This window comes from Ornithorhynchus anatinus, chromosome X3 (genome assembly GCF_004115215.2).
Source record: "Ornithorhynchus anatinus isolate Pmale09 chromosome X3, mOrnAna1.pri.v4, whole genome shotgun sequence".
Lineage (NCBI taxonomy): Eukaryota > Metazoa > Chordata > Mammalia > Monotremata > Ornithorhynchidae > Ornithorhynchus > Ornithorhynchus anatinus.
In genome coordinates this window covers 988,894-999,282 of record NC_041751.1, presented here as the reverse complement: position 1 = coordinate 999,282, position 10,389 = coordinate 988,894, and the positions used below count along the sequence as shown (strand labels likewise).

Below are 10,389 nucleotides of genomic sequence, written 5' to 3'. Positions count from 1 at the left end.
AGGAGAAGATGGAGGAGCAGCAGTCTTTAATCAAGCAAGAGGGATTTAGGGTTACAGAAAAGAAATTGTAATGGGTTATCAAGGGAAATGCAAAAATTCTCTCCTGTTGGTCCTTCTGAGGTCATTTCCTGATTAATCTCCCCACATCGTCCTAAGAAGGTTATGAGTTCTAATCCCAGCTCTGCCACTTGTCTGTTGTGGGAACTTGGGCAAGTTGCTTCACTTCTCTGGGCCTCATTTCCCTCTGAAAAATGGGCAATGAGACTGTGAGCCCCATGTGGGACAGGGATTGTGTCCTATCCTATCTACATGTACCCACCCCAGTACTTTGTACAGTGCCTGGCACATAGTAAGTGCTTAACAAATGCCATAATAATAATTATTATTGTTAGCTGCCTTAGCTCTCAGCTCCTTCCAGTTTGGGAAATCCTGGCTATAATGGTGGCCTCTCTATTAATAATAATAGTACTTATCATTATATTATTATCGATTAGACTGTAAGCCCGTCAATGGGCAGGGACTGTCTCTATCTCTATCTGTTGCCGATTTGTACATTCCAGGCGATTAGTACAGTGCTCTGCACATAGTAAGCGCTCAATAAATACTATTAAATGAATTATAGTATTTGTAAAGTGCTTACTATGTGCCAAACACTGTTATAAGTGCTGGCATTAAATACAAATTAATCAGGTCTGTTAAACAGTCCTTGTCCCATATTCATTCATTCAATTCATTCAATCGTATTTATTAAGCCCTTACTGCGTGCAGATCACTGTACTATGCGCTTGGAAAAGTACAATACCAGCAGTAAAGAGTGACAACCCCTGTCCACAACCAGCTCACAGTCCAAGTGGGAGAGAGAGCTTAAAACAGTGCTTGGCAGATAGCAAGCGCTTAACAAATACCATAATAATAATAATATTGAATCCCCATTTTACAGATGAGGGAACTGAGGCCCAGAGAAGCAGCGTGGCCTAGTGGCAAGAGCCCAGGCTACAGAGTCAGAGGAAGAGGGTTCAAATCCCAGTTCTGCCCCTTGTCTGCTGTCTGATCTTGGGCAAATCACTTAACTTCTCTGTGCCTCAGTTACCTAATTTGTAAAATGGGTAAGAACTGTGAACCCCATGTGGGACAACCGGATTACCTTGTATCTGCGTAGTGAGTGGAAAGAGCCTGGGCTTGGAAGTCCGAGGTCATGGGTTCTAATCCCTGCTCCGCCACTAATCAGCTGTGTGACTTTGGTCAAGTCACTTAACTTCTCTGGGCCTCAGTTACCTCATCTATAAAACGGGAATGAAGACTGTGAGCCCCACGTGGGACAACCTGATCACCTTGTATTACCCCAGCACTTAGAACAGTGCTTTACACATAGTAAGTGCTTAACAAATACCACCATTATTACTAGCAATAATAATAGCAATAATAGCATTTGTTAAGCGCTTACTATGAGCCCAGCACTGTTCTAAGCGCTGGGAAAGAGCCCGGGCTTGGGAGTCAGTGGTCATGGGTTCGAATTCCGGCTCTGCCATTCGTCAGCTGTGTGACTGTGGGCAAGTCCCTTCACTTCTCTGTGCCTCAGTGACCTCATCTGTAAAATGGGGATGAAGACCGTGAGCCCCAGGTGGGACAACCTCATTCCCCCATGTCTCCCCCAGCGCTGAGAACAGTGCTCTGCACATAGTAAGCGCTTAACTAATACCAACATTATTATTATTATTATCCCCTCCCCCCAACCTCTGCTCCTCCCCCTTTCTCTTTTCTCCTCCCCTCAGCACTGTGCTCATTTGTATATATTATTTATTACCCTATTTATATTGTCAATGAGGTGTACATCTCCTTGATTCTATCGATCTTGATGATGTTATCTTGTTTTTGTTTTGTTCTCTTTTGCTCTGCCGTCCGTCTCCCCCGATTAGACCGCGAGCCCGTCACTGGGCAGGGATGGTCTCTCTCTGCTGCCCAATTGTCCGTTCCCAGCGCTTAGCCCAGTGCTCTGCACATAGTAAGCGCTCAATCAATACGATTGAATGAATGATTGAATACCATCATTATTCAGTGAAGTGATTTACCCAAGGTCACCCAGCTGACACATGGAGGAGGGGGAATTAGAACCCAGGTCCTTCGGAGGTCCAGGCCCGGCTTGTAGCCACTAGGCCGCTCTGGGAGAAGAATTTCGTGGCTCAGTGGAAAGAGCCCGGGCTTTGGAGTCAGGGGTCATGAGTTCGAATCCCAGCTCTGCCACTTGTCAGCTGTGTGACTGTGGGCAAGTCACTTCACTTCTCTGTACCTCAGTTCCCTCATCTGTAAAATGGGGAAGAAGACTGTGAGCCTCACGTGGGGCAACCTGATTACACTGTATCTACCCCAGCGCTTAGAACAGTGCTCTGCACATAGTAAGGGCTTAACAAATACCAACATTATTATTACTTCACTTCTCTGGGCCTCAGTGACCTCATCTGTAAAATGGGGATTCATTCATTCAATAGTATTTATTGAGCGCTTACTATGTGCAGAGCACTGTACTAAACGCTTGGAATGAACAAGTCGGCAACAGATAGAGACGGTCCCTGCCGTTTGACGGGCTTACGGTCTAATCGGGGGAGACGGACGGACGAGAACGATGGCAATAAATAGAGTCGAGGGGAAGAACATCTCGTAAAAACCATGGCAACTAAATAGAATCGAGGCGATGTCCATTTCATTAACAAAATAAATAAGGTAATGAAAATATATGAAGACTGTGAGCCCCACGTGGGACAAGCTGATTCCCCTGTGTCTCCCCCAGCGCTTAGAACAGTGCTCTGCACATAGGAAGCGCTTAACAAATACCAACATGATTAACTTGGGGGCGGGGAGCGTCCAGTCCATAGCCCCGGACACTTTGGGCTCCGGCCAAACCCCGCCTCCTCTTTGCTCCTCCCCGCCACCGCCCTTTAGAAGGAGGTGAGGCTCGTTTGGGAGCGTAGTGGCCGCCAGGACCTGAGTCCCCTCCTCGTCCTCGTCCTCCCGAGCCCGGTAAGGCCCCGCAGGGCCCCGCCAAAGGCCGCCCCGAGACCTTTTCAATGACATTTATTAGGCGTTTACTACGTGCCAGGCAATGTCCTAAGCGCCCGGGGTAGATAATAATAACGATGATGGTATTGGTTAAGCGCTTACTATGTGCCCACCACTGTTCTAAGCGCTGGGGGGGGGGGTTAGAGAAGCAGCGTGGCTCAGTGGAAAGAGCCCGGGCTTGGGAGTCAGAGGTCATGGGTTCGAATCCCGGCTCTGACACTTGTCAGCTGTGGGACTGTGGGCAAGTCACTTCACTTCTCTGGGCCTCAGTTGCCTCATCTGTCAAATGGAGATGAAGACTGTGAGCCCCAAGTGGGACAACCTAATTATCCTGTATCTACCCCAGCGCTTAGAACAGTGCTCTGCACATAGTAAGCGCTTAATAAATACCAACATTATTATTATTCTTATTACAAGGTCATCAGATTGTCCCACGGGGGGCTCACAGTTTTAATCCCCATTTTAATAATGATGATAATAATGTTGGTATTTGTTAAGCGCTTACTATGTGTCGAGCACTGTTCTAAGCGCTGGGGTGGTTACAAAATAAATAAATACATTTTGGTATTTGTGAAGCGCTTACTATGTGCAAAGCACTGTTCTAAGGGCTGGGATAGATACAGGGTAATCAGGTCCCACGTGAGGCTCACAGTCTTAATCCCCATTTTACAGATGAGGTCACTGAGGCACAGAGAAGTTAAGTGCTTGCCCACAGTCACACAGTTGAGAATTGGCAGAGCCAGGATTCGAACCCATGACTTCTGGCTCCCAAGCCCGTGTTCTTTCCACTGAGCCATGGTGCTTCTCTAATAATAATAATAACCTAATAATAATGCTGATGGTATTTTTTAAGTGCTTACTGTGTGCCGAGCACTATTCTAAGTGCTGGGGTGATTACAAGGTCATCAGGTTGTCCCACGTAGGGCTCACAGTTTTAATCCCCATTTTAATAATAATAATAATAATGTTGGTATTGGTTAAGCGCTTACTATGTGCCGAGCACTGTTCTAAGCACTGGGGTGGATACAAGGTCATCAGGTTGTCCCACATGGGGCTCACAGTTTTAATCCCCATTTGACAGATGAGGTCACTGAGGCCCAGAGAAGTTAAGCGGCTTGCCCAAGGTCACACAGCAGACAGGTGGCAGAGCCTGGATTAGAACCCATGTCCTCTGACTCCCAAGCCCGGGCTCTTTCCACTAAGACACGCTGCTTCTCCCAGTAGACAACTGGCAGCCAGGTGCCCCTCTGTTTCTCGGTTTCTGGGATGGCCCAGGGTGAGATTATCTCACTCCAGACTCAGCTAGGAGGAAACAATACAAGAAAGAAAATGGTATGCATGGGCATTTTTCCAAAGTTGCCTCTGGGCTTTCGCTTTCCACAAGGAAGAAGCTACGTGATGGGAAAATTTTCCCGGCATCCAGGTGCCATGAATTCTGCTCATTAGAAATGCCAGGTTGGAAAGATTTATATTCTCACCACGACAGACCTCATTGGGCTTATTTTGTTTTTTAGCCTTCAGCCATGGAGCAACTGAGCATCGCAAATACCCATTTTACCATCGATCTTTTCGGTGCGCTGAATGAAGCCAACCCAACTGGAAACATCTTCGTCTCTCCCATCAGCATTTCCACCGCTCTGGCCATGGTGTCTCTCGGAGCCCGAGGGAACACCGCAGCCCAGTTGTCAAAGGTTAGAAAACGTATGTTCCCCCTTGTCCTACCCTCTTTTTAAAAAATTAAAACAATTTATAAAACAGCATTCTTTTCCTCCTTTAAAATGCAAATGAGGAAAGTCAGTAAGGCCTGTGCTGGCAAGAACTGGGTGGGCATACTTAAAGTTGAGTCAGTAGTGACTATGGCAAGACAGGGGATATGTCTTCAGTCTTTTTTTTTTATGGTATTTGTTAAGCACTTACTCTGTGCCAACCACTGTACTAAGTACTGGGATACCTACAGGTTAATCAGATTGAATTCAGTCCACATCCCACATACTGTCTTCTCCAAAGTGCTTAGCACATTGCTCTTCATCCAGCAAATTCTCAGTAAATTATAACTGGAGAGTGCGTCATTGAAGAGGTAATCAAGAGAGCAAGGTGAGAGAGGAAGCAAAATAATAGGAAAAAGAGAAAGGAGGTTGCAGTATTGTATGTTGGTGGCCAAAATATATTTTATTAAAAGTGAAATGCAATGATTTGTAGAATTTGTTCGGATTTCGAGGGGAAGAAGCCAAGGGGAGAGGTAGAGATTTTTCACAAAGATTTAATCATCAAAAAGATTTAGTTCAGCGTTATATACAAGAACAACCACTGCTCTATGCATAAATTCTTTTTTTCCTCTGGCGCATCGTTTTCAGAATTTCCCAGGTAGTAAAATAAGAATAAAATCAGTAATTTCTCCTATTCTTCTGGGGAAAATTGTTTGATTTATTAGGCTGAAAGAAAAAAAAATGTTACTCCTGATTCTAGCAAAAATACATAAAGATTTGCTAAGTGTGTTATTTTTTTTACCAATTCAGACTTTTCACTTTGATGCTGTTGATGAAGTTCATTCAAGATTTCAGAGCCTGAATGCTGACATTAACAAACGAGGAACTTCCTATATGTTGAAACTTGCCAATCGGTTATATGGAGAGAAGACCTACAGTTTCCTTCCAGTAAGTTCTGTCGATGGTTCCAATTTTGAAACTCGAGCAAGGTGGCTAAACACCGTAGAGACACCAGTTATCTTCAAAAGGTCATTAGTTGGTTTAAAACGTATGTAGTTCACTCCAATATCATTTTGAAATCTTATTATTTAACAATTTTGAGAATCCACAGGTAAGTTTTAGCAGCCCCAAAAAAGGCAAAACCATTCCAGTGCCATTACTCCCATTAGCAATTAATTGACCTGTTCACTCATCTAAACTCTCTTTACTGAAAAGTCTGGCACTAGATTTATTAGCAAGGCCAGTGTCTGATTCCATATTTTCGTCTTTTACTGAAAGAAAGAACTGTTAGTATTTTGTCACTGGTTTCGTGTTTATCGGAGATGCGCATTAGCCTAAAAGCGTTTCGTTTATCGGAGATGAGCATTAGCCTAAAAGCCATTGTTTAAAATGGCAATGATCTGCCAGAGCTAAAGCATTTTTAAAAAATTTATCTCCTGGTTTTGCTTCTATGATCAGAGTGGAACCAACCGTTTCTTATCTTTCCCTTTTATAGGACTTCTTGGCTTCCACTGAGAAATTGTATGGTGCCGGTTTGACCGCCGTGGACTTCATCCAAGCTTCAGAAGAGGCCCGAAAGGAGATCAACCAGTGGGTAGCAGGGCAGACGGAAGGTAAGGGCATCCTGGCTGAATAATAAGCAACATCCTGTCACTGTAAACAGCAAGTATATTTTCCTAATAATAACATTTGTGGAATTTGTTAAACTTTTACCAAGTGCTAACCTCTGTACTAAACACTGAAGTGGATATAAGATAATCCAAGTTGGACACAGCCCATGTCCCATATGGGGCTCACAGTCAAACTAGTTGGGAAAACAGATATTACTCCCCATTTACAGACAAGGAAAATGAGGCGCAGAGAAATTAAGGGACTTGGCTAAATTCACACAGTAGGCAAGAGGCAGAGTCAGGATTAGAACCCAGGTTCTTTGATTCCCAGGCCTGTGTTCTTTCCCTTCGGTCAGTCTGTTTCCCGCTAAGAGGATCAGACCCATTAGAGAAGCAGTGTGGCCTAGCGGCAAGAGCATAGGCTTGGCAGTCGGAGGATGTGGGTTCTAATGACGACTCCACCACTTGTCAGCTGTGTGACTTTGGGCAAGTCACTTAACTTCTCTGTGCCTCAGTTTCCTCATCTTTAAAATAGGGATTAAGAACTGCGAGCCCCATGTGGGACAACCTGATTACCTTGTATCTACCCCAGCACTTAGAACAGTGCTTGGCACATAGTAAGCGCTTTACAAATATTGTTATTATTATTAGATCAAATTTATTCTTGCAGATCTACCAAGAAATACTATATGGATTCTGAGTCCAGGTTGAACAGGCATATTTCCGTCAAATCCTAAAGTTATTGGTTTGTGCTTATGTGTAAAGAAGCCTTTTACTCGGGCCTAAAGTTAGTTCAGTGGGTTTTATTTTTGGCAAGAGTTCTCTCTCCCTTCTGCCATTACCAAGCCCAGTGGCTTTTCCTTTCCCAGCGATGTGGGGGTCTGCTGTAACACCCTTTCAGAGCTCCTTTACCTTGGATGGCCATCAGCATAAATGTGAACAGGACAGAGGATACAAGTTCATAAATTCAGGACTAGTTGGATTGCAATTCAATATTCATGAAATTGTCATTTTCATTCAAACAAGTAAGTTGAAAATCCAATGCAACTATTTTTTTTCTGAAGGTAAAATCCCAGACCTTTTGGCTGCAGGAGCTGTTGACAGCCTGACAAAACTTGTCTTGGTGAATGCTGTCTATTTCAAAGGAAACTGGGCCGAGAAATTTGATGAAAAAGACACCTCCGACATGCCATTTAGGCTGAATAAGGTAAGGGACTCCTCGAATGACCGTTAAGGCGAATTCTCTAAGTTGTGTTCCTCATGTGCTTCTCACAAGAAGATTTGTTTGTGTTTTCAATTTTTTTTCCAAAATTCCAGAAGCAACAAAAAACAGTGAGAATGATGTACCAGCAGAAGAAACTACCATATGGCTATGTAACAGACTTGAAATGCCACGTGTTAGAACTTCCGTATGAGGACAAAGAACTTAGCATGTTCATCCTTTTACCACATGATATTGAGGACGACTCTACTGGTCTCCAAAACGTAAGTCCTAGACTGCTTGGTCAGTTTTTGCTTTAGTTACATTTTCCAAAATATCTTCAAATGAGTGTCTCACTTCTCCCTCCCCATCCCGGGTTGGATCTCTTGCCTTTCTCATCTTCTCTCCTCTCCCATTCCTGTCTGTGCTCTCCCCACTACTGCACAGCTATGGTGAATCTCCACATTTGGAAGAAAATGAGCAATTATCTCTAAGTACCCAGTGTTTGATGCCCTTTTTAGAGTGGGCATGGGCCCTTTATCTAGCTTATCGTGCCTTCCATTTTGGATAATTCTTTCATGACGATCCATATTCGAATCAGCTTTCTGTAAGTGCAGCAAGGTAAGGACTGATATAGAAAAAATGCCACGGTAAAGCAGGAATTTGCATTTTGTTCTGAAGCTTTATACACCTCCCTTTCCCTTCAGCACATTAAATTTAGTCTTTATGAGCAGTGAAAAACTTAGACTTATCCTCTTAAACACATGAAGTCCAATAAACATTTACCAGTCACCAAAGTTTAAAAAAAAAATACCCTCCACCATTAAGCTCCATAAGGGCGGGGCCTTTTGTTTTTCTTCTATTGTACTCTCCGAAGCACATAATACAGGGCTGTGCACACCCATAGATGCTCAATAAATGCCTCTGAATGATTGACTCATTTAGGGAAGAAGTCAGAAGTAGTAGATTAATCATATCATTCAAATTAACATTAATAAGGGAAAGCACTAAATGAAGACAGTGAAGTGTCACTGTTAAATATTAGACCCTGTCATAGGAAAGCAGTTCACCTCAGGATGATGGCACCATTAAACCTTTTTTTTTATGATATTTGTTAAGCGTTTATTATGCATCAGGCACTGTAGTAATACAAGTTAATCAGGTTGGACACATGGGACTCACAGTCTTAACCCCCTTCTTACAGATGAGGAAACTGAAGTTCAGAGAATACACTTACCCAAGGTCACACAGCAGAAAAGTGGCAGAGCCGGAATTAGAACCCAGGTCCTTCTGCTCCCAGGCCCATGCTCTATCTGCTGCAGATCTAGGTTGAAGAGTTTGCTGCAACCTCTTAATAGAGTCCTCAGACACTGTTTTCCACTTCTTCTGCAGCTCTCACTATTTCAGAATTAATGATTTTCTGATGAAAATTACCCTTGTTACCTTCATCTTTGGAGGACACCACTGAGGCATTATGATTCAGCAGTGTAGCTTTTGATCATGCTCTCCTCTAGTCTTCTGCCTGCCGGCTTATAAGTGGGTCTCAGAAATTTAGATGTGAAGTTTATAGAGAGAGTGGGGCTAATAGTTGGGTGGATTTGTTTAAGCCACTGTTGACTTAAAATGTATTTTTGCAAAATAAGCTTCTCTTGGGAGTCAGAGGTAGTGAGTTCTAATCCCAACTCCCCCACTTGTCTGCTGTGTGGGTTTGGGCAAGTCACTTCTCTGGGCCTCAGTGACCTCATCTGTAAAATGGGGATGAAGACTGTGAGCCCCGCATGGGATGACCTGCTTACCTTGTATCTCCCCCATTGCTTAGAACAGTGCTTGGCACGTAGTAAGCGCTTCACAAATACCATAACTATTATTATTATTTCTTGAGTGTATAACAGCACAGTCATGGATTTCCTCTTCTCTAAATGTCTCATTTCAGATTGAGAAGCAGCTCACCGTGGAAAAGCTCAAGGAATGGACCAAAAACCTGAGGTCCCTGGATGTTCACGTGCGTCTACCCAGGTTCAAATTGGAAGACAGCTACAACCTTAACTCTCATTTGTCTCGCTTGGGGTTGCAGGATCTGTTTGACAGCGGCAGGGCCGACCTGTCCGGCATGTCAGGAGCTCGGGATCTCTTTGTATCCCAAATTATCCACAAATCCTTTGTGGAAGTGAATGAAGAAGGCACAGAAGCAGCCGCTGCCACTGCGGTCATGATCATGCTTTGCAGTTTAAGACCAGAACCAGAATTCACTGCCGACCATCCATTCCTATTCTTCATTCGGCACAACGCTACTGAAAGCATTCTGTTTCTTGGCCGGTATTCTTCCCCATAAAGAGTAGTGGACAAAAGAGTTTTCAGCAAAATTCTAGAGCCCTTTCTCTGAGTCTAGTGATATTTGCAGAATACTTTTTAACGCATTTTTCCTTTAATAAAATGGATACTGAAAACAGATTTTTAATTTCCTTCCTACTTCCTGCTCTTTTAATCCTCACTCTGAAGCTTGGCATTAATGCATAGAGCAAAATGTTAGAGGCCTTTCTGTGTCTGACACTAATGCTTGAATATTATCTTATGAACTTTTCCTCCAATAAAATGAATATTTGAATCATATGTTTCGGTCTTGTAGCTTCTCTTCCCCTCCATTTTATCCACATTAACCTGCTGCCCGTGTTCCATGCACGACTGTCCCTTGCCCCCCTTTCAGATCGTAGGCCGTGTTATAGAGGTGACTGATATTATGAGTCTTGAAGAAGTCACTTTACACAGTCTCCGTCCCTCATGGGGCTCACAGTCTCAATCCCCACTTTACAGATGAGGT

The 10,389-nt window shown here is 43.7% G+C and overlaps 1 protein-coding gene across 2 annotated transcripts; it reads left to right on the top strand.

The window, feature by feature from the left end:
- The first annotated feature begins 2,927 nt into the window (after positions 1-2,927).
- LOC100073994 (leukocyte elastase inhibitor-like) lies at positions 2,928-10,181 on the top strand. Of its 2 annotated transcripts, XM_029053647.2 has the most exons (7): positions 2,928-3,015; positions 4,569-4,745; positions 5,571-5,708; positions 6,256-6,373; positions 7,435-7,577; positions 7,688-7,855; positions 9,505-9,903. In XM_029053647.2, exons 2-7 carry the CDS (start codon positions 4,578-4,580, stop codon positions 9,901-9,903), a joined length of 1,134 nt encoding a protein of 377 aa, XP_028909480.1. In that variant the 5' UTR covers positions 2,928-3,015; positions 4,569-4,577. The 2 variants fall into 2 exon arrangements, with proteins under 2 accessions (XP_028909480.1, XP_039766605.1); XM_039910671.1 differs by lacking the exon at positions 2,928-3,015 and having other exon boundaries at positions 4,578-4,745; positions 9,505-10,181.
- Positions 10,182-10,389: the final 208 nt, after the last annotated feature.